The sequence below is a fragment of the Oncorhynchus tshawytscha genome, linkage group LG07 (assembly GCF_018296145.1).
Source record: "Oncorhynchus tshawytscha isolate Ot180627B linkage group LG07, Otsh_v2.0, whole genome shotgun sequence".
Classification (NCBI taxonomy): domain Eukaryota; kingdom Metazoa; phylum Chordata; class Actinopteri; order Salmoniformes; family Salmonidae; genus Oncorhynchus; species Oncorhynchus tshawytscha.
The window spans coordinates 20,945,830-20,969,581 of record NC_056435.1 but is presented as its reverse complement, the minus strand read 5'-3'; the positions used below and the strand labels follow the sequence as shown (position 1 = coordinate 20,969,581).

At 42.7% G+C, this 23,752-nt stretch overlaps 1 protein-coding gene across 4 annotated transcripts; it reads left to right on the top strand.

Moving 5' to 3' along the window:
• The first annotated feature begins 562 nt into the window (after positions 1-562).
• LOC112254128 (eukaryotic translation initiation factor 6) lies at positions 563-13,268 on the top strand. Of its 4 annotated transcripts, none has more exons than XM_024426393.2 (7): positions 563-694; positions 1,133-1,269; positions 2,249-2,259; positions 2,586-2,761; positions 6,573-6,749; positions 7,014-7,195; positions 12,391-13,268. In XM_024426393.2, the coding sequence occupies exons 2-7, from the start codon at positions 1,163-1,165 to the stop codon at positions 12,398-12,400; spliced, it is 663 nt and encodes a 220-aa protein (XP_024282161.1). In that variant the 5' UTR covers positions 563-694; positions 1,133-1,162; the 3' UTR covers positions 12,401-13,268. The 4 variants fall into 4 exon arrangements, with proteins under 4 accessions (XP_024282161.1, XP_024282158.1, XP_024282159.1 ...); XM_024426390.2 differs by having other exon boundaries at positions 2,249-2,334; XM_024426391.2 differs by lacking the exon at positions 563-694 and adding an exon at positions 710-748 and having other exon boundaries at positions 2,249-2,334.
• The last annotated feature ends 10,484 nt before the right edge of the window (positions 13,269-23,752 follow it).

The window sequence follows — 23,752 nt, the reverse complement described above, 5'->3', positions numbered from 1 at the left end:
AGCGTCAGGTCACGTTCTCTCAGCAAAAGTCTGCGGGTGCCCTCAGCTGTGCTGCTGTTAGGTTCAGGTTGTGTTTGTATAAGTGTCGGCATTCAGTTCCCATTATAGTCCTTAAAGTGGCAGCCACTACCTCATCTTCCTTTTCCAGAAGTCCCGTTGCTAGCGCATAGTCCTCCCATTCACCTCTAAACGTATCCCAGTTCGTGCTCCAATCCCCGCTGAGCTTCATAACAGAGCGAGGGGGAATGTTCGCTGCCATGTCTAACCAGTGCTAACAACACTGAAGCTAACTAGCAAACTCACTCTAGCTTAAGGCCAATTCCAGGCTAAATTTTACACAAATAAGCATTTGTTTGTAAACCAGAGCATGTGACTCTAATTTGTGGAAAGCATGGTTAGTTATCCGACTCTGACACCATGTTTGAATGTTAAATGACGAGACAGAGGCATTGATGCGAGTAACCAGTCTTGTTCAGTACATGACAACACATCCGGGTATCTCAAGCACCCCGGTAAAACACAAGAGTTGCAGTAATGAACATTTACCAACAGATGGCATCACTGTGCCATCTTACACCCATAACACACATGGCTTGCGTCGGGTGTTGGGGGTTTACGTCATGACGTTGACGAGGAAGTGAACACGTGTGAGGAAAAATAAGAAGTCCACGTTTGCTGAGGCCACAAACCTTGAGTAGGTGAAGTTATTGTTATTTGCATAGCTAATCCAATATGTCAAACAGATCTGGTAAACATTCAAACGTAGCTCAATAACTATAGTGTGTATGGGAACCAGCCCGTGGTCTTGGATTTTCTTGAAAATGAGTTCAGTTAACGTTACTGAACTTGTAAACTTGAGGCAATTTCCACTCCACTAGCTAGATTTACTAACGTTAGCCATATGCATTGCGTCTTCATTTTTTTCAATTATGGGGTGGTAGTTGTCATGTGTTTGTAGCTGTTGTATAATCTTTGGATACTCTACAGTACATATTATAATCAGCAAATTGGGCTAACTGAGATGAGAGTTAACTGAGTAGCTAGGCTTGGCTAGAAGTAACTAATTGATAGTCAGCTAACGGTAACAAGGTAGGAATGGTGTAATATTAACGGGTATTTTATTTTGTTTCAGGTAAGTTCTTCCTCAACTGTGAACTTCAACATGGCTGTCAGGGCATCTTTCGAGAAGAACAACGAAATAGGCTGCTTCGCCAAATTAACAAACACATATTGCCTAGTTGCAATTGGTGGGTCAGAGAATTTCTATAGGTAAGATATGTTGCATATTTTCCAGACGTTGCTTGCTAGTTAACGTTAGCTGATCAGATCGAACTTCCAGCGGCATAGCTAACTAGCTTGAGATGGTACATTTATTTTCAACCAACCTTGACGATACTAACCTAATTTTCGAATAGAAAGGCACCAGTGTTTGTATTTATTAGGGGTCCTCATTAGCTACTTTTCCTAGGGTCCAAACATATTAAAGCACTTACATTTAAAAGTATATATTTAATGTAACCTTTATTTAACTAGGCAAGTCAGTTAAGAACAAAATCTTATTTACAAAGACGGTTTACTGGGGAACAGTGGGTTAACTGCCTTGTTCAGGGGCAGAAGGACAGATTTTATATCGCTCATCCATATATTTATATGTATATATTCTTATTCCATCTCTTTACTTAGTTTTGTGTGTTAGATATTACTGCACTGTCGCAACTTGAGTTGGGTGTCATTCAAAGCACACTTGATTTCTGAGTCATGCTCATGAATCAGCACTGCGGTGGACACTCACCTGTCTTGATCAAGAGGACAGAGCATAAGAGTAAATTCCATAATAAATGGACAAGTAAAATTGTATTGAAAGCTTACATACAGTATTGTCAGCTTTCTCCAGGGAATGTTGTTATAAATGAGCATAGAGTACCACAGTATGAGTCACAATACCCTAGCGGTCAATCAGGGAAATGGTTCCAATTGTCAAGACAAAGGTAAGAATTTCTGTATGAAATATGTAATGTTACTTAAAGGTAAAAGTGACCTTGTCAGAGAGAGATTTACATGGTTATAAAAATGTCACGCCAGGGTAAGCCTATACAGAACACAGCCCTTATTTTAATTTTCCAAAATCCCGTATGGTGAAAAATGATTTTAACCATTTCCCTTGTTTGACCGCTAGGTTTTATGAGTATTGACACCTCCACTGTGGGGCTCTATTGCTGTCATGGTAACATGAAATCTATGTTTTCAGTGTCTTTGAAGGTGAGTTGTCAGAAACCATCCCAGTTGTACATGCCTCAATAGCAGGATGTCGGATAATTGGAAGAATGTGTGTGGGTGAGTATAGCTCTGTAGGTCAAAAGCTAGGCTTTGTGCAAGTGCACAAAGAAACACAAAGCAATGTCATCAGTTCAACAGGAGAGTGGAATACTCAATTATGCTTTATGTAAGACCAATACTGCGCTTTCTATTTTTTGAAAATTATTTGGATAATTGACTGTCACAACAAATGTGCTAAATTGTAAACAATTTTGCACTTAGCCCAGCTAACCCTGATCAACTACTTCCACAATAAATTTGCTATTCAGGGAATCGTCATGGACTCCTGGTGCCCAACAACACTACTGACCAGGAGCTGCAGCACATTAGGAATTGTCTTCCAGACACTGTGAAGATCCAGAGGGTCGAGGAGCGGCTCTCAGCACTGGGGAATGTCATAGCCTGTAATGACTATGTGGCCCTGGTGCATCCTGATCTGGACAGGGTGAGAAAAAAACAACACCTCATACCTCTGTTTGTCATGTATGATTGCAGTGCTGTCAACTCTCACGCGCATTTGACCCTCTTCCCATGCCATACTTATTTCTCACGGGTTGAAAAAAGTACTGCTTTTATTTTCTAATTCGGTGTGTCCACTTTCAGCTGTGCCTCCAAATCACTTTGAAATGGAAGCATATTGCGCCTGCAATTCTACATCATAAGCGTTGTAACCTCGGAAGCTTCACCCGGGAGATCCACCATTTTCTGCCACCGCACTGTGAACCGCGGCATATTGAAGCTTGTGATTTTGTTAAGGTTCCTGGGACCAAGGCGATTGGATACGCGTTCGTAAAGAATTGTCCCCCACGATTAGCGTGGCGAAGGGAGCCACGGCAGACTGGATAGGCACGTTTGTTCTCAGCTGAACAAAGTTCATGAACTCAATTGTCAAAAGGAAACTTGTAGCACTGTTTTGCAAACATTTTTTTTTACCTTTATTTAACTAGGCAAGTCAGTTAAGAACAAATTATTATTTTCAATGACTGCCTAGGAACAGTGGGTTCAGGGGCAGAACGACAGATTTGTACCTTGTCAGCTCGGGGGTTTGAACTTGCAACCTTCCGGTTACTAGTCCAACGCTCTAACCACTAGGCTGCCCCAAACATAATTGTCAACAAATTAATTTGCTGTCACTACTGTCCCTGTCGCAGAATGCTTCCTTTTGACAGCATGTGATAATATAGCCTGGTAATATCTTGCCTATGTAGAGTAAGATGATGGTTTACTTACCTCAATTTCAACTTCGACTCATCTGCCCTGGGCTCTTTCTATAATTACAATCCAATTTTCAGGCTACCCAAGACTAAACGCTGGCGTTAGAGGCAAGGGCGGGGGGGATTCTGGCAAGATTAAGTAGACGGGAAAACCAGCCACCTCTTCCTTCAATTCTACTGGCTAATGTACAGTCACTTGATAATAAGATGGGTGACCTCCGATCGTGGATTTGCTACCGACGGGACTCTCGAAACTGCAATATTCTCTGCTTTTATGAAACATGGCTCTCGGACAAGATACACCCCATGGCTATCCAATTCGATGGATTCTTTATTCACCATGTGGACAGGACAGGGGAGTTAAGGAAATTGAGGGGGAGGAGTTCATCAACAACTGGTGTGCTGACTTGAGCGCGGTGGAAGAGCCGACTCATTTTTCACCGACTTGGAATACATGTTCAAATGCCGACCCTTCTACTTCCGAAGGGAGTTTTCAGCTGTTATCGTGACTGTTGTATACATTCCATCCCTGGACAATAAAAATAATAAGCTGCTACTTAACGAACTATACAAGGCTATAAACAAGCAGGAGAACTTACATCCAGAGGCCGCTTTTCTGGTTGCCGGCGATTTAAAAATAAATAAAATAATAATAATAATTCTGCGTCATTAAGACGTGTTGATGGAAGTTGGACATCATGCGTCTCCCTCGGTACTAGGGGCAATAAAGTCCTAGATCAGTTATTCTACCCTCAAGCAAGCATACAAGGCCCTACCTCGTCCCCTATTCTGCAAATTAGATCACGACTCTGTACTCATGGTTCCTGTTTACAAGCAGAAGTTCAAACAGGAAGTACCCTAGACCAGGGTTTCCAAAACTGTCCTCGGGACCCCAAGGGGTGCACGTTTGTTTTTACGTAGCTGATTCAACTAATCATCTCGCTTTGATAATTTGAATCAGCTCTTTACTGTTAAGACAAAAACGAAAACGAGTTTGGAAACACTACCCTAGACCCACTCCCAAGCCCACTACATCATTGGGGCCGAGCTCCCTGCCGTCAAGGACCTCAATATCAGGCGGTTTGAAAGGAAGGCCTGGAAAATCGCTAGACTCCACTCACCCAAGCCACAGACTGACTGTTCTCTGCCCCCGCACAGCAAGCGGTGCTGGTGCATCAAGTCTGACACCAACAGGCTCCTGAACATCTATCCACAAGCCATAAGACTGCTAAATTGCCAACTACACCAAACTAAAATAAACACATGTAAAGTGTTGGTTTCATGAGCTGAAATAAAAGATCCCAGCCATTTTCCATATGCACAAAGAGCTTATTTCAAAATTTTTTTGCACAATTGTTTACATCCCTGTTAGTGAGCATTTCTCCTTTTCCCTTGATAATCCATCCACCCGACAGGTGTGGCATATCAAGAAGCTGATTAAAACAGCATGATCATTACACAGGTGTACCTTGTGCCGTGGACAATAAAAGGCCACTCACAAATGCGCTGCTTTGTCACAACACAATGCCACAGATGTCTCAAGTTTTGAGGGAGCGTGCAATTGGACTGCAGGAATGTCCATCAGAGCTCTTGATAAAGAATTGAATGTTCACTTCTCTACCATAAGCTGCCTCAACATCGTTTTAGAGAATTTGGCAGTACGTCCAACCGGCCTCAACCGCAGACCATGTGTAACCACGCCAGCCCAGGACCACCACCTTCACCTTCGGAATTGTCTGAGACCAGCCAACCGGACAGCTGATGAAACTAAGTGTTTGCACAACCAAACAATTTCTGCGCAAACTGTCAGAAGCCATCTTAGGGAAGCTCAGCTGCGTGCTCGCCCTTCCTCACCAGGGACTTGACCTGACTGCAGTTCGGGGTCATAACCGACTTCAGTGGGCAAATGCTTACCTTCGATGGCTACTGGCATGCTGGAGAAGTGTAGTCTTCATGGATGAACCCTGGTTTCAACTGTACTGGGCAGATGGCAGACAGCGTGTATGGTGTGTGGGCGAGCGGTTTGCTGACGTCAATGTTGTGAACCATGTGCCCCGTGGTGGTGCGGTTAATGTAAGGGCAGGCATAAGCCACGGACAATGAACACAATTGGCATTTATCGATGGATATTTGAATGCGCAGAGATACCGTGACGATCCTGAGACTCATTGTCATGCCATTCATCCACTGCCATCGCCTCATGCTTCAGCGTGACGCAAGGATCTGTACACAATTTGTGGAAGCTGAAAATCTCCCAGTTCTTCCATGGGCATGCATACACACCAGACATATCACCCATTGAGCATTTTTGGGATGCTCTGGATCGACATGTACAACAGCGTGTTCCAGTTCCAGACAAAATCCAGCAACTTCGCACAGCCATTGAAGAGGAGTGGGACAACAGGCCACAATCAACAGCCTGATCAACCATGCAAAGATGTATCACACCAGATACTGACTGGTTTTCTGATCCACGCCCCTAGCTTTGTTGTTTTTGATTAGTTGTATTTTTAAAATTTTTACCCCCTTTTTTTCCTCCTCAATTTTGTGATTACGATCTTGTCATCGCTGCAACTCCCCAATGGGCTCGGGAGAGGTGAAGGTCAAGTCATGTGTCCTCGGAAACATGACCCGCCAAGCCACGCTTCTTAACAAGCACTTTCTTAACCCGTAATCCAGCTGCATCGTTCAACTGACGACCGTAATCAGCCTGCAAGCGCACTGGCCCGCGACAAGGAGTCGCTAGAGCGCGATGAGCCAAGTAAAGCCACCCTGGCCAAACCCTCCCCTAACACGGATGATGCTGGGCCAATTTTTCACCTCGCTGTCGGACTCCCGGGAACGACACAGCCTGGGATCGAACCCCAGGCTGTATTGATGCCGCAACACTACGATGCAGTACCTTTGACCGTGCCTTAGTCCATAGATAAGGGCATAATTCATTTCAATAGACAAATTTCCTTTAAATTATTTTTTTCATGCTCATCCCTAGTACGTTGTCTGATGTAGGGGATGTTAAACACACTTCCCATGTTTGTTTAGGAGACTGAGGAGATCCTGGCAGACAGTCTGAAGGTGGAGGTGTTCCGTCAGACAGTAGCAGAGCAAGTTCTAGTGGGGAGCTACTGTGCCTTCAGCAATCAGGGGGGACTGGTACACCCCAAAACCTCCATAGAAGACCAGGATGAGCTCTCCTCCTTACTCCAAGTGCCTCTGGTGGTGAGAAGTAGTTGTCATAGTGGTGTTTATGCTCATTTCTACATTTTCCCTAGCCCCGACTGCAAGGCTCATGTGGATCTGAATCAATCTGATACACATAAGCAATGTGGTAATAGATCTACCTTGCCCTCTGATAGGCAAAGTGGAAATTTCTCCATATTGTTTAAATTTTTGTTTTTGATCTACTTAAGTGCCCAGGGGGGCACATTGCATCAAGTTGTTGCTGAGTTGTTGCCAAATCTCCCCCTCTCTGGCACTCCACAGGCTGGAACAGTGAACCGTGGTAGCGAGGTCATCGCCGCAGGGATGGTGGTAAATGACTGGTGTGCCTTCACTGGACTGGACACCACCAGCACAGAGCTGTCCGTCATCGAGAGTGTGTTCAGACTGAGCGAGGCGCAGCCCAGTGCAATCGCTACCACGATGAGAGACTCTCTAATTGACAGGTGACTGATCACTTCTGACACCATGAGAACTCACAAATGTTAGGCATCATCTAGAGGTTGCTTCATTTCCTTTTTCCACTAAAAAAAATCTATGTATGACCTGAAAAGGCAGGGTTAAGATTGAGCCCGAGAGACAGGCATAGCCACTCCATCCATTTATAATGCGAAGTCGTCTTATGTCACAGCGCGTGGCTTTTTGTTTTTGAAGCAGAATTTGGCCCTTGGGGCTGTATGTTTGAGGCCCCTGCTTTCATCCCTTTAGAGATCCGACTTTCATAAAACCATGAGCAATTTGCTCACGTTCAGCTGTGTTCAACACTAGTCTGAATCTATTTTCTGACTAGGCTATTAAAGTTGCCATACAGCCTCCTTTTCACATCTTATGTGATTTACCTGACAATGAGGGCTTTCGACTTGTTAGGCGAACTCAGCCAACTAGACGAAAGTAAATGAGTGAAGTCGGGGGAGGTGCATCTGCGACAACATAGTCGGCCACTGTTGTGTTTTTCAAACGGCAAGGCTCAGATCAACATGGCAGTGTCAAAGTAGTGCCATTGTTTTCTAAAAGTTTAATTATATAAAAGCATATAGCTCTATCCTCCATAACAGACTAACTGAAATCATATGTGTGTATCCTACAACAACAAAAAATCCATATCCATTGTATACATGAATTGCAGAAAAGTTGGTTCCTGTTTCAGTCACATCTTTGGTCACGTTTGTGTGGGTCAAACAAAAACAACCTAATGATTGGTTGACAATAGAGCCTCCCACAATGCAGGCGATGGCTGCACTTCGAAGTTGAGGAACTGCAGAAACATCCAGTAACTTCATGACCTTTGAGCACATTAACATTTTCTGATATCAAAATGGGGTTGTAGGCCAAACATTTCTGGGTTGCGGCTCATGACGTAACAAATCACCTTTGTTGGTTTTTGGGGAGGTATTTTTCAGAATTAACTAGGCAAGTCAGTTAAGAACAAATTCTTATTGACAATGACTGCCTAGGAACCCTAGTGGGTTAACTGCCTTGTTTGGGCAGAAAGACAATTTTTACCTTGTCAGCTCGGGGATTCGATCAAATCAAATTTATTTATATAGCCCTTCGTACATCAGCTGATATCTCAAAGTGCTGTACAGAAACCCAGCCTAAAACCCCAAACAGCAAGCAATGCAGGTGTAGAAGCACGGTGGCTAGGAAAAACTCTAGAAAGGCCAAAACCTAGGAAGAAACCTAGAGGAACCAGGCTATGAGGGGTGGCCAGTCCTCTTCTGGCTGTGCCGGGTGGAGATTATAACAGAACATGGCCAAGATGTTCAAATGTTCATAAATGACCAGGGTGGTCGGATAATAATAACCACAGTAGTTGTCAAGGGTGCAGCAAGTCAGCACCTCAGGAGTAAATGTCAGTTGGCTTTTCATAGCCGATCATTAAGAGTATCTCTACCACTCCTGCTGTCTCTAGAGAGTTGAAAACAGCACGTCTGGTGAACAGGTCAGTATTCCATAGCCGCAGGCCGAACAGTTGAAACTGGAGCAGCAGCATGGCCAGGTGGACTGGGGACAGCAAGGAGTCATCATGCCAGGTAGTCCTAAGGCATGGTCCTAGAGCTCAGGTCCTCCGAAAGAGAGAATTAGAGAGACCATACTTAAATTCACTAAGGACACCAGATAAGACAGGAGAAGTACTCCAGATATATCAAACTGACCCTAGCCCACCGACACAAACTACCGCAGCATAAATACTGGAGGCTGAGACAGGAGGGGTCAGAGGGATATCTTCAACCACCAACTTACCATCCTGAGACAAGGCCGAGTATAGACCACAAAAAAGATCTCCGCAATGGCACAACCGAAGGGGGGGCGCCAACCCAGACCAGAAGATTACATCAGTGACTCAACCCACTCAAGTGACGCACCCCTCCTAGGGACGGCATGAAAGAGCACCAGTAAGCAAGTGACTCAGCCCCTGTAATAGGGTTAGAGGCAGAGAATTCCAGGGGAAAGAGGGGAAACGGGCAGGCAGAGATGGCAAGGGTGGTTCGTTGTTCCAGAGCCTTTCGGTTCACCTTCACACTCCTGGGCCAGACTACACTCAATCATATGACCCACTGAAGAGATGTGTCTCCAGTAAAGACTTAAAGGTTGAGACCAAGTCTGCGTCTTTCACATGGGTTGGCAGACCATTCCATAAAAATTGAGCTCTGTAGGAGAAAGCCCTGCCTCCAGCTGTTTGCTTAGAAATTCTAGGGGCAATTAGGAGGCCTGCGTCTTGTGACCGTAGCGTACATATAGGTATGTACGGCAGGACCAAATCAGAGAGAGCCTTTCGGTTACTAGTCTAACGCTCTAACCACTAGGCTACCTGCAGCCCCAGTTTCTCTGCCCATTCACTGAAAGACCTTAGATCTCTATCAGAAATATCCAGTTGATTAACTATTAATCCATGTTAGGTAAATTAGGCTAACCAGCTATCTATCTAAACTTTAGTTCATCATGGCCGGATTGTGTCCAGGGGCCTTGACCCAAAGTGGACCCCATTTTTAATTTTGTTGAGTCACTCGGGTATCATATGAACACACAAGACATGGCAAAATGTGTAGAATCTCAGAAAATTAGCTTTAAAATGGCACACAATGTTTACTCTGCCAACGAGGGGTGAGGTTTGCGATGTGGGTGTTTGTTACTACACCGATAAATTACAATATCCATCCAGACCTTTGCCACCTAGGAAATTTGTTGTGACCGGACCTTCTCAAATAGTAGTTGAGTATCCCTGATATACACCCCCGGGAAGAATTACACATTGTGTGACCAGTAAGCATATAGATGCGCTACTTTTCCTGTTTTTATAAATTCATAGGATGTTTAGAAATTACGTGGAGTCTGGAATTTGTGAAAATTCTATACTGAACAAAAAAATAACCGCAACATGAGCTGAAATAAAAGATCCCAGAAATGTTCCATATGCTTCAAAAAGCGTATTTCTCTAAAATGTGCACACATTTGTTTTACATCCCTGTTAGTGAGCATTTCTCATTTTCCAAGATAATCATCCACCTGACAGGTATGGCATATCAAGAAGCTGATTAAACAGCATCGTTACACAGGTGCACCTTGTGCTCGGAACAATAAAAGGTCACGCAACACAATGCTACAGATGTCTCAAGTTTTGAGGGAGTGTGCAATTGGCATGCTGACTACAGGAATGTCCACCAGAGCTATTGCCAGAGAAGTGAATGTTACTTTCTCTATAATAAGCTGCCTCCAACCTCGATTTATAGAATTTGGCAGTATTTCCAACTGGCCTCAACCGCAGACCATGTGTATGGTATTGTGTGGGAGAGCAGCTTGCCTATGTCAGTGTTGTGAACAGTGTCCCTCATGGTGTCTGTGGGGTTATGGTATGGGCAGGCATGAGCTACGAACAATGAACACTATTGCATTTTATCGATTGCAATTTGAATGCACAGGCCTACCGTGACGATCCTGATGCCCATTGTCGCGCCATTCATCCACCTCATGTTTCAGCATGGCAATGCTGGGATCAGTACACAATTCCTGGAAGCTGAGAAATGTCCCAGTTCTTCCATGGCCTGCATACTCACCAGACATGTCACCCATTCAGCAAGTTCAGGATGCTCTGGATTGACAGCGTATTCCAGTTCCCGACACTATCCAGCAACTTCGCCCAGCCATTGAAGAGGAGTGGGACAACATTCCACAGCCTGATAAACTCTATGCAGAGATGTCGCGCTGCATGAGGCAAATGGTGGTCACACCAGATAGTCACTGTGAAACGTGAATTTGGACGAAGCTTTACTTTGTAACTGCTGCTGTTTTTTTCGTGTCTCTGAAAAATCGGAATGATTCCAGTCAAAAGATATCCGATGGCCATGAAACACCCTCAGGACTTTCCCATACTTCTTGGCGATACAGGGTCACATCAGTCTTACTGATGAGGAATACCCTTCGCAAAGAGCAAATATGAAGACCGCGGGTTTGACAAAAAGGGCTGTCCCGCAGATTAACGTTCTTTGCGCAGCACTTACTTTACATTTGGCTCATATTGCGTAAATATCATACCAGTATTATAGTTTTTATTAATGGGAAACAACTGTCACTTACTATTTATGTATTTTGACAACCACATTGACATTTTAGTGAAAACGGATTTGTTAACTGCTGTTTTTTTTCTTACATAACTTCCATTGTTTGTCGTGTCACGTAACACCCTACCTATATTAAATACAACACCAGCTTGATTTCGTTTTTATACATATTCTCTTTTACAGAAAGTGATTTGATGAATTGATGGGGACAGTCACACATTGTATAAGATTACTTCCCAAGCAAAGTCCAATTTCTTTGGCTCCTTCTATAGAAGGTTGTAGCTCAGCTTCTAATTGTCATGGAGACAAATCAAATATATTTCCATGTTCATCAGTAGTGTCTTCCCCTGGCATTTTACAGCTTTTTTCTAGCATAAAGCATAACGTATTTATGCATTGTTTTAGATCAGTATAAACAATCGCGAACTGTAAAGTATATATTTTTTACCCCTCAAATCAAGGAAGGACTCGACCCGCCCCACAAAACGTTGGCGCACCCTAGGTTAGGAACTCCTGAGCTATAGCCTTAGTCACGTATTGCATAGCAAGACTGACTGTGTTGATTCCCAATCACTGCTTTTTTCATCTGTTTTTGTCCAGGATATTGAGTGAAACTGAAACGGTGCATCATCTGAATGGCTGGAAGCAGCAGAAAATGTGCTAGCTGTGATGTACAACCTGATAGAATTTTTTTTTACTACCTAGTGATTTATTAGTGAATTTTATTAATCATGCAGTGACTGCATCCATATAATTCTGCTAACAAACTTACTAGGCGCGTGATGGAACCTAGTTTTAAATCTCCAATTTGGTTTTGAAGCATAAATGGCAAATGTTATATTTTTGACAGATTATTAGACATTATCGGTTTGTTTCATTTCTGCACAGTAGGTCAAAGTGTCAGTTACTCTTAAGTGTGTATACAATACTGCATTTATACTTGGGATATCGTTTTTCAATGGGAAGTTATAAAATAACATTAAGATGCTGATGGAGACTTTCAGACATTCAATTACCAGTGCAGATAAAATGCTATACTGCTGCAGCACCATTTCTAATATAACATTATTTCTCTCTTTCAGCCTTGCATAAGATGCCATTCTGCCTTCAATGAAAGGTTTGAGTCATCCCTGAAAATCTGTTGCAGAACACTTGCTGTCATTTGATATTGTTAACACCTTCCACGTTTAGCATTGGAAATTTGTATGGTATGTCAATGCTAGACTTCCCAATTCCTTAAAGAGATCCGGTACTAGGAAATTATTTTTTTAACCTCCCGCTTTGGGCTGGATGTGTCAATGTGTAGATCATGCATAATATATATGAGAAGAATACTTTCTTACCACAATTAGCCACGTAATCCTTAGTTTGAAAGCGACTTTTCTTGAAGGTGTGCTGCACCATTTTCCTTACATGTTCCCCCATATGGGCCAGCACCCTAGCAATTGGAGTTCTAGATTGATTCCCCCCTCATCTGTAGATTGATGAGGGGGGAATACTATTTAATCCATTTTAGATCAAGGCTATAAAGTTAACAATGTGGAAAAAGTCAAGGATCTGAACTTTCCGAATGCACTGTATGTGACGTAGTACGCAATTTTCGGGGACTACTTTTGGCTACTGTCATAAGTACTGGAAAATCTCTAACTTTGTCCAATTACCGTGTTTGGTTATTGAAATGTCGATTTTTCTGTAAAACAGCATCATAAAATGTACAATTTGAATGCCAGGTTTTCGTTCATCGTTTTTTAACAATTTTTGAAACTGGTGTTACGGTGGTTTCCTTGCTGTGGGAAACTAGAGAAATGTTAAAGTTCCCAATGTGAAATGGAAAATGTACATTAAGTTTGTCTGCAAATCAATTACAGTTAAGCCTTGCATGGCAAACACGTGGTTGAGATGTAGAGATATTCCCTGCTGATTTTTTTGCAATATACAAAAAATTGATTACCCTATAAGATCATGTTGTATTTGTCACACTATCTGTTTCTTATTGACAATTGATCTTTGATTTTCTTACCTTGAATGAGACTGTGGTTGTGGTCAAACCTTTGAGTGATGACATTATTTTAGGGCTGGATTGAATCGGTTGCGCCGAAGATCAGCGTTATAGCATGATTGAAATTTAAAGGTAATCTTTTCATGTTCGTGGAGACTGCATAAGTTAGCGCTATTGGAAATCGCACTATAGCGCTGAACTTCAGTGATATGGTTTGATAAAGGTTTTTTTTTTTTTACTCTTTCCTGTCCACCTACATGGGTATTTGGTGCCCTCTGCTGACAATTTACATTGAAAACACATTACTTTCTTTAGTTTTTTTTTAGACCCACTCCCAGTACAGTGACATCTCATTTAATTTGTACATTATATAATGCACTATAAAGTATATAGCATCTTTACTATATGCATGCAGCACATTCCATAACACTAAGCTATTGGCAGTAATTTGTGAGTAAATGTCATGTACTAGGAATGCACCAATATGCATTACTTTGGAAAAGCTCTTTAGACCCACTCCTAGTACTGCAACAGTTTGTAGTGAATAACATGTTCATTTTGGCATTTTATTTTTTTATTTGGATGAAGTCAAAGTTGAGACAAAGGTATTTGTCTTAAGCCCTGTATAACACACTACACATCAAAATACAATATACACAAGAAGCTAAATGTAATCAATCATAAAACACATTCTTCAGCTGTCTGAAATGCCCTAAAGCCTGGATGGGCATCTGCGATCAATTTCCAAACAAACAAAAATGTTGGGGGGTGGGGACTCTCGGGGTTCAAAACTGCAAATGTTTCTCTCCACCCCATGGCAACGTGTAGAATTGCAGAAAACTCGCTTTAAAACTGCAACATTTTCTCTACGCCCTATGGCAAAATATGTACTACAGGAAATGTACTCTAAAACTTTTTTTGTCCTCAAGAGGGGGGTGGGCTGCTAAAATGTTTTGCGTGCCAGGTGCCCAACATTTTTTTTGCTTAGGGCCCCTCATGAGTTACATTTTTTTGTGGCACCCACTCACATCAAAGTGGCCCATTCGGGCTGTAGAGGCACCAATACCTCAAATTTTAGAGTAGATTTAGCATCTCTGTGATCAGGTCTGGTGACTCATGACTCTAATTTAACAATGAAGTAAGGCAGGAATAAATGACCTTATTGGTCGCTTAGGGCAGCAGGGTGCCCTCGACCCAGTATATATAAAAAAAAATGAATAATTCTTTGGAACTGTCCGAGTCCCCATTTACTCGGACATTTGCATACACACCCAGGCTGTATGCAATTTCAAAATTTGGTTGTCCATCAGGTGTTTCTCTCTTGTCAGTCACTGACAGTCAATCAGCCATGTCAGCTAAACCAAATGGATTGGTCAATTTAGTCTAGCCAGCTATCTAAACTTGTAAACACAATACCCCATAATGACAAAGCAAAAACAGGTTTTATTACACCATGTTTCACTGTAGGGATGGTGTTGGCCAGGTGATGAGCGATGCCTGGTTTCCTCTAGATGTGACGCTTGGCATTCAGGCCAAAGAGTTCAATCTTGGTTTCATCAGACCAGAGAATCTTGTTTCTAATGGTCAGAGTCCTTTAGGTGCCTTTTTGGCAAATTCCAAGCAGACTTTCATGTGCCTTTTACTGAGTGGCTTCTGTCTGGCCACTACCATAATGGCCTGATTCTTCCGTTTATGAATGAAGGCGGGCACTGTGGTCTTGGGGACCTTCAATGCTGCAGACATATCTGTGCGTCGACACACTCCTGTTTCGAAGCTCTACGGACAATTCCTTCGACCTCATGGCTTGTTTTTGGGACCTCATATAGACAGTGGGACCTCAGATAGGTGTATACCTTTTTAGAAAATAACTTTGTTTTCAAATCATGTTAGTGACCCAGGATTTGTTTAAAATGGCCTGTGACATTGTTTGTGAAATTATATTATATAAAATGCGTGAATCCCAATAGAAAGAAAAAGGCTTTTCCAGTAATGTTTTTTAATTTTTTTATTTACCGTTTAACCTTTTAACCTATTGTTTTTATAAACAACTTATAAACATTCTTTAGATCGGCAGGGCTGAAAAAGTATCATATGTAGTATCATAAACGGTACTACTGTATTCTAAAATCTTGGTATCATAACTAACATGACATTTTGGTAGCGTGATATTACTGTGGTACAGGTATACCAGGATCAGAAGTGGGGCAGCGGTCTAAGGCACTGCATCTCAGTGCTAGAGGTGTCACTACAGACCCTGGTTCGATTCCAGGCTGTATCACATCATCCATGAGTGGGAGTCCCATAGGGCGGCGCAGAATTGGCCCAGCGTCGGCCGGGTTAATTTGTTCTTAACTGTGCAACACTAATGTAGACAAAGAGGACTGAGAATATGACCCCTGATATTTTGGGATGCCTTTCAAGGTGTACATTAGGGGAATGATAATGTTATACTCAGCAAAAGTTCAATCTGATAAATAAGAAAAAAGCACTTAGAGAAATCACATAATTACCATCTTTTACTTTTGAAGAGAGCCAACAACTACAGGTTAAATTCAAATAAAGCATCTTCCAGATCTCACACAACGAATACATGCTAAACCAGTATTCATTTAGAAAAATAAAGATACAACAGCGGTAGTTAGAAACAACGAGATTTAATGACAATTTAAAAAACTTCTATGAAAGTTGGACAGATCCTATAGCCTTCTTAGACTCAACTCAATTATCAGCACACAAAAAATAATCACAAAAAAAACGATCACCCAAGAAGAAATGTTCGATACTGTTAAAACATTCACATGGAGAAAGGCACCAGGAATGCATGGCTTTCACATAGAATTCTATTCAACATTTAGAGACCGTAGCACCCCTATTTACACAAATTACCCAATTCAGTACTTCCTAGTTCAATGTATCAAACAGTTATTTCAGTTTTACTAAAACCAGGAAAATCTGGAGTCCCTTGCTGATTGTAGACCCATAAGTTTAATAAATTGTGATAAAATAATAAAGTTTATAAGCAATAGAATGGCAAGTCTTACCAGACTTGATACATAGCACATGGTTTATAAAAAATAGACAGATTTATCGATAATGGCTGTTGATGCCGAAAAGGCTTCGACCGTCTTGAATGGCTTTTTTCTTTTATTCAAAACTTGAGGCTTTCAACTTTCCAGCTGAAATAATAAATAATATAAACAATATTAGCAAAAATATACACAAATAATACATCTGATGAAATTGCTTTGGAAAAGGGCACTAGACAGGGATGTTGCACTGGCAATTGAACTGTTTGCAGAAGTAATTAGACAGGACCCAAACCTAACAGGTAAATTAAACTTATTTGCAGATGATCTCCTGATTATATATGACATGACCAATATTGAAAAGTCAATGCCCCTTTGCTAAAAAATATTTCCGGATATAAAATTAGTGGATAAAATTGAAATAATGTTAATAGCAAAAAGATGAATAACTCACGATCTACTGCAATCCTTTTAGTGGACCACAAAAATAAATATTCTTAAGTGATAAATAAATATATAAAGATAACTTTACTCCATAACTCAACAATATGAAAGCATATCTAATTAAATGGAATAATCTTCCCATAAATCTTACAGGTAGAATAACCTCTTTAGAATGGCATGACTGACAAAGTTTTTGCATTTATTTTCGGTAATACCAATTTATGTTTTTACTCTGCCATAAGACTTTATAAGGGCAAATAAAAGGAAAGTTTTACATCTTCAATCTGAAGGTGGTTTTAACCTTACATACTTGGAATTGTATCAACTTGCTACCCAAGGTTTTTACTTGCGACATATAGTTAAATGCACTAAAGAGGAACAATTGGTATACATTGAAGATGCGCCTGCTCATCCCCAGAATATTTTTGTGTCTATTTAAGGGACAAAGCTAAGAACACTATAACAATATGGGGGAAAAATGAAACGTAATCTACAAGAGTCAATATCACTCCCTACAAACAGAGCCTTATGAAACCATAAATGTACGGTGCATTTGGAAATAATTCAGACCCCTTAACCTTTTCCACATTTACTTACGTTACAGCCATATTCTAAAATTGATTAAATAAAACATTTACCTCAATCTGCACAAAATATCCCATAATGACAAAGGGAAAATGGGTTTTTAAAAATGTTTGCAAATGTTTGCAAAAATAAGCAACAGATTTACATAAGTATTCAGACCCCTTGCTATGAGACTTGAAATTGAGATCAGGTGCATCCTCTTTCCATTTATCATCCTTGTTTCTACAACTTGATTGGAGTCCACCTGTGGTAAAAGCAATTGATTGGACATGATTTGGAAAGGCACACACCTGTCTATATAAGGTCCCACAGTTGACAGTGCATGTCAGAGCAAAAACCAAGCCATGTGGTAGAAGAATTGTCCTTAGACAGGATTGTGTTGAGTCACATTTCTGCAGCATTGAAGGTCTCCAAGAACACAGTGGCCTCTATTCTTAAATGGAAGACGTTTGGAACCACCAAGATACTTCCAATCTGAGCAATCGGGGGAGAATGGCCTTGATCTGGGAGGTGACCAAGAACCCGATGGTCACTCTGATAGAGCTCCAGCAAAACGGCAGAGTCATGCCTTAAGTGTAAAACTAATGACTCAATAATCCATGCTTTGGGAATGCTATTAAAGTCCAAAAGTTATGGGTGGAGCTAGAAAGTTGTCTGTCAGAAGTATTACAATGCAAACGTACTTTTAATCCACCTGTCTGCTTATTTCAAGACATGGCATACGGGGGTGTAGTGAGATACCCAATGGGCTGGACAATTCTGTTTCAAAAAACATATACTAAAAACTTGGAGTGAGTAATGTTTTATGCTGTATATAAAAATCCTGGTACAAAGTTTTTTTTAAATGTTTTAACTAGGCAAGTCAGTTAAAGAACATATTCTTATTTACAATGACGGCCAAAGTTCTGCTTCAATTACAAATGTTGACATAGATGGATGTGAACAAACACTTTTCCGTCAGATCGTCCTTAACAAAGTCGAGCACTCACAGAGCGATGCACCGTGATTGGCTCAGTGTTCTGTCACTCATGGGGACACTACGTCACCACCAAGTCTAAGGGTAGAGCTCTAGAATTCTAGCCCCTTGGGTGCTGCCATGGAGTTACATTAGAAGGTCCCATCCATGAAGCCTCAAGGTCTTTGGCCACAGATAAAATTACGACAAATCACGTTATATCTACAGTAGCTTTGATTGGACTGATCATGTCAACATCATACTTTCAAGATCTTAGCTAGCAGTCATCATGAATCAAGTTGACAATCTACTGACAAATCCTTTTTAATCCTTGTCATATGAAGAGAAATTACAGATAAAATGTATCAGTGCTCATCGGCCAAAGGACATAAACATTCCACAACAAGTTGGAAATCACAAATTCAACAACGAGTGGTTTGGAAGGAATCATTGGCTAACTGCCAATACATTTTGAACTTTCATCCAACTCGCGCCACTTTCTACAGCATCACCATGATTCAACCTTTTTTTAAAGTTCCCAGTTGTTTTGAAAGCACCATATAAATCCAAAGAATGCCAGACTGATGACAAAGTTTGACAACATTTGGACCACGGCACCACCTTCCTGTTCCAAGTGAGCACAGCACAACAAGGTGAGTCCAAACATGTCATGAATGCTGCTGCTGGATAAATGATGTAATATGCCAGGGAGATGTGTATACTGTAGCTAAGAAAGTAATACTATTTTCACCTCTTCATTTCACCTACTGTTCTGACTTGGTGGCTCAAATGTAGCCTATAACCTGTTAAGAAATGTAATCATCGAATATTGTAAGAGCTTTCATTGTCTGCTTATATGCCCCCTTTATTTATCCTACGGTTCTGATTTGCTGTACAGGGAGAACACTAAGAACTGCCAATGTTCTGAATTCTGTTGCTGTCCATTTCAAATGTGCTGAACAAATAGTTATATTCACACTTGCTCGCTCTTAATGTCTTAATCAAAATTCAGGATTGCCTCTTATTCGCTTGTCACCCCCTTATGCCATAGTTTGTACATCTCAATTGTCAGTAGAAACCACATTTGTTTAAGCAAGTCAGCCATATCAGCTATATTTTTTTGTAAAGGCAGTAAATGAAGCTGAATGAACTGTTTCACTGCCAGGCGTAGCAGTGTTATAGTGCAATTAATGTATTGTTTGTTTAGTGTTGTGGCTTATTTTTTGCCCCACCAATATTTACATGCTAAAATCACCACTGCACCTGTCAAGCCACCAGGGTCTGACAATCTAGATGGAAAAATACTGAGGATAATAGCAGATGATATTGCCACTCCTGTTTGCCACATCTTCAATTTAAGCCTACTAGAGAGCGTGTGCCCTTAGGCCTGGAGGGAAGCTAAAGTCATTCCGCTACCCAAAAATAGTAAAGCCCCCTTCATTGGCTCAAATAGCCGACCAATCAGCCTGTTACCAACCCTTAGTAAACTTCTGGGGAAAAATGATGTTTGACCAGATAGCAATTTGTTTACTGTAAAATAGCATTGTAACAGAATTTCAGCATGCTAATAGGGAAGGACATTCAACAAGCACTTCACTTTTTATTGATTTATTTCACCTTTATTTAACCAGGTAGGCTACTCCATGTGCAACTGCGACCTGGCCAAGATAAAGCATAGCAGTGTGAACAGACAACAACACAGTTGCACATTGAGTAAACAATAAACAAGTCAATAACACAGTAGAAAAAAAGAGTCTATATACATTGTGTGCAAAAGTTGACATGCGTGAAACCAAGGCTTTTTCGATCACAGAAGTCAACAAATGAGGGTGCCTGGGGACATGCAGGGCCTGGGTTTACCTCCACATCATCCGCGGAACAGAGGAGGAGTAGTATGAGGGTGCGGCTAAAGGCTATCAAAACTGGTCGCCTACTGGTTGGGGATAAAGAATAAAAGGAGCAGATTTTTGGGCATGGTAGAGTATATTCAGGGCATAATGCGCAGACAGGGGTATGGTGGGGTGCGGGTACAGCGGAGGTAAGCCCAGGCACTGGGTGATGATAAGAGAGGTTGTGGACAAATCTCTGGACATGCTGGTTGTAATGGGTGAGGTCACCGCATGTGTGGGAGGTGGGACAAAGGAAGTATCAGAGGTATGAAGAGTGGAACTAGGGGCTTCATTGTAAACTAAAACAATGATAACTAACCTGAACAAAAGTATACAAGGCATATTGACATTTGAGAGAGACATACAGCGAGGCATAAAGTAATCTCAGGTGTTGATTGGGAGAGCTAGCTAAAACAACAGGTGAGACAACAACAGCAGGTAAAATGGCGATGACTAGGCAGAGAGGGTCACAAATGACTGATGATTGGCTGAGGGAAATTGATTTATAAAATGATTGTGGGGTAGTCTTGTTAGACTTCAGTGCAGCTTTTGACATTGATCATAGTCTGCTGCTGGAAAAACTTGTGTTATGGCTTTACACCCCATGCTCTAATGTGGATAAAGAGTTACTTGTCTAACAGAACACAGAGAGTGTTCTTTAATGGAAGCCTATCAAATATAATCCAGTTAGAATCAGGAATTCCCCAGGGTAGCTGTTTAGTCCCCTTGCATTTTTTATTTTTTACTAATGACAAGCCACTGATTTTGAATAAAGCTAGAGTTTCTATGTATGCGGATGACTCAACACTATACACATCAGCTACTACAGGGACTGAAATTACCAACACTCAACAAAGAGCTGCAATTAGTTTCAGAGTGGGTGACAAGGAATAAGTTAACCCTAAATATTTCTAAAACTAAAAGCATTGTATTTAGAACAAAACACTCACTAAACTTCAACTTAGTTTGCGGACGACACAACAGTGGTAGGCTTGATCACCAACAACGACGAGACGGCCTACAGGGAGGAGGTGAGGGCCCTCGGAGTGTGGTGTCAGGAAAATAACCTCACACTCAACGTCAACAAAACTAAGGAGATGATTGTGGACTTCAGGAAACAGCAGAGGGAACACCCCCATCCACATCGATGGAACAGTAGTGGAGAGGGTAGCAAGTTTTAAGTTCCTCGGCATACACATCACAGACAAACTGAATTGGTCCACTCACACAGACAGCATCGTGAGGAAGGCGCAGCAGCGCCTCTTCAACCTCAGGAGGCTGAAGAAATTCGGCTTGTCACCAAAAGCACTCACAAACTTCTACAGATGCACAATCGAGAGCATCCTGGCGGGCTGTATCACCGCCTGGTATGGCAACTGCACCGCCCTCAACCGTAAGGCTCTCCAGAGGGTAGTGAGGTCTGCACAACGCATCACCGGGGGCAAACTACCTGCCCTCCAGGACACCTACACCACCCGATGCTACAGGAAGGCCATAAAGATCATCAAGGACATCAACCACCCGAGCCACTGCCTGTTCACCCCGCTGTCATCCAGAAGGCGAGGTCAGTACAGGTGCATCAAAGCTGGGACCGAGAGACTGAAAAACAGCTTCTATCTCAAGGCCATCAGACTGTTAAACAGCCACCACTAACATTGAGTGGCTACTGCCAACACACTGTCAATGACACTGACTCTACTCCAGCCACTTTAATCATGGGAATTGATGGGAAATGATGTAAATATATCACTAGCCACTTTAAACAATGCTACCTTATATAATGTTACTTACCCTACATTATTCATCTCATATGCATACGTAGATACTGTACTCTATATCATCGACTGCATCCTTATGTAATACATGTATCACTAGCCACTTTAACTATGCCACTTGGTTTACATACTCATCTCATATGTATATACTGTACTCGATATCATCTACTGTATCTTGCCTATGCTGCTCTGTACCATCACTCATTCATATATCCTTATGTACATATTCTTTATCCCCTTACACTGTGTATAAGACAGTAGTTTTTTTTTTGGAATTGTTAGTTAGATTACTTGTTCGTTATTACTGCATTGTCGGAACTAGAAGCACAAGCATTTCGCTACACTCGCATTAACATCTGCTAACCATGTGTATGTGACAAATAAAATTTGATTTGATTTGATTTGATTTAACAGGCAGCGGCAGCAGGAGCAGCGCAAGAAGGAGGAATGGACATGGGAGGACGAGTTGGACAGAAAAGGATCCTGCGCAGAGCCAGGGGAATATCGCCGCCCCAAAGCAGAGCTGGAGGCAGCAAAAGCAGAGAGGCGGCATTATGAGGAGCTAGCACGGCAGAGCGGCTGGAAGCCCGAGAGGCAGCCCCAAAAATGTATTGGGGGGGGGGCACAGGGAGAGTGTGGCAGAGTCAGGAGTAAGGCATGAGCCGACTCCCCCTGTTTTCCGTAAGAAGCCAAGGAGGAAACCAGAGCCGGTCAGGGTGGTAATGGAGCAGTCTGCGAAGTTGAGGGGTGAGTCTGAGATTGTCGAGGAGTTGTTGGACAGATTGGAGGAGAGTGAACGGAGGGGAGATTATGAGACATTCGAGGAGTTGTTGATGAAACTGGAGGAGAGAGAGCTGTTGGTTTGGCGCAGTATGCACAGCACTCATCCTGAGGTGCGTGCTAGCCGTCTGGTTAAGACTGTGCCAGCCTCACGCACCAGGCCTCCTGTGCACCTTCCTAGCCCTGCACGTCCTGTGCCATCTCAGCGCTACAGTGCTCCTAGCCATGCTAACTGTGGCGGGCGTTGTACTGGTCAGGCACCATGTTATGCGGTGGAAAGCACGGTGTCCCCAGTACGCGTACTTAGCCCGGTGCGCTACATCCCAGCACCCCACATCTGCCGGGCTAGGGTGAAGATCCAGCCAGGGCGGATGGTGCCAGCCCTGCTCTCAAGATCTCCAGTACGCCTTCACGGTCCGGTCCATCCAGTGCCACCGCCACGCACCAGCCCTCCGGTGGCAGCCCCCCGCACCAGGCTGTCTCTCCGTCCTTTTGCTACAGGTGCTCCTGCCTGTCCAGCGCTGCTAGAGCTTTCCTCCTCTCCAGCGCCGCCAGATTCTCCCGTCTCTCCAGCGCCGCCAGATTCTCCCATCTCTCCAGAGCTGCTAGACTCTCCCGTCTCTCCAGAGCTGCTAGACTCTCCCGTCTCTCCAGAGCTGCTAGAGTCTCCCGTCTCTCCAGAGCTGCTAGAGTCTCCGTCTCTCCAGAGCTGCTAGAGTCTCCCGTCTCTCCAGAGCTGCTAGAGTCTCCCGTCTCTCCAGAGCTGCTAGAGTCTCCCGTCTCTCCAGAGCTGCTAGAGTCTCCCGTCTCTCCAGAGCCGCTAGAGTCTCCCGTCTGTCCAGAGCCGCTAGAGTCTCCCGTCTGTCCAGAGCCGCTAGAGTCTCCCTCCTTTCCAGAGCCGCTAGAGTCTCCCGCCTTTCCAGAGCCGCTAGAGTCTCCCGCCTTTCCAGAGCCGCTAGAGTCTCCCGCCTGTCCAGAGCCGCTAGAGTCT

Bases quoted from the DNA above. Each gene is read 5' to 3' on its own strand.
- LOC112254128 (XM_024426390.2), top strand. From the start codon at position 1,163: ATGGCTGTCAGGGCATCTTTCGAGAAGAACAACGAAATAGGCTGCTTC. The intron at 1,270-2,248 runs GTAAGATATGTT...CTATGTTTTCAG, and splicing joins GGGTCAGAGAATTTCTATAG to TGTCTTTGAAGGTGAGTTGT. The intron at 6,750-7,013 runs GTGAGAAGTAGT...GGCACTCCACAG, and splicing joins TACTCCAAGTGCCTCTGGTG to GCTGGAACAGTGAACCGTGG.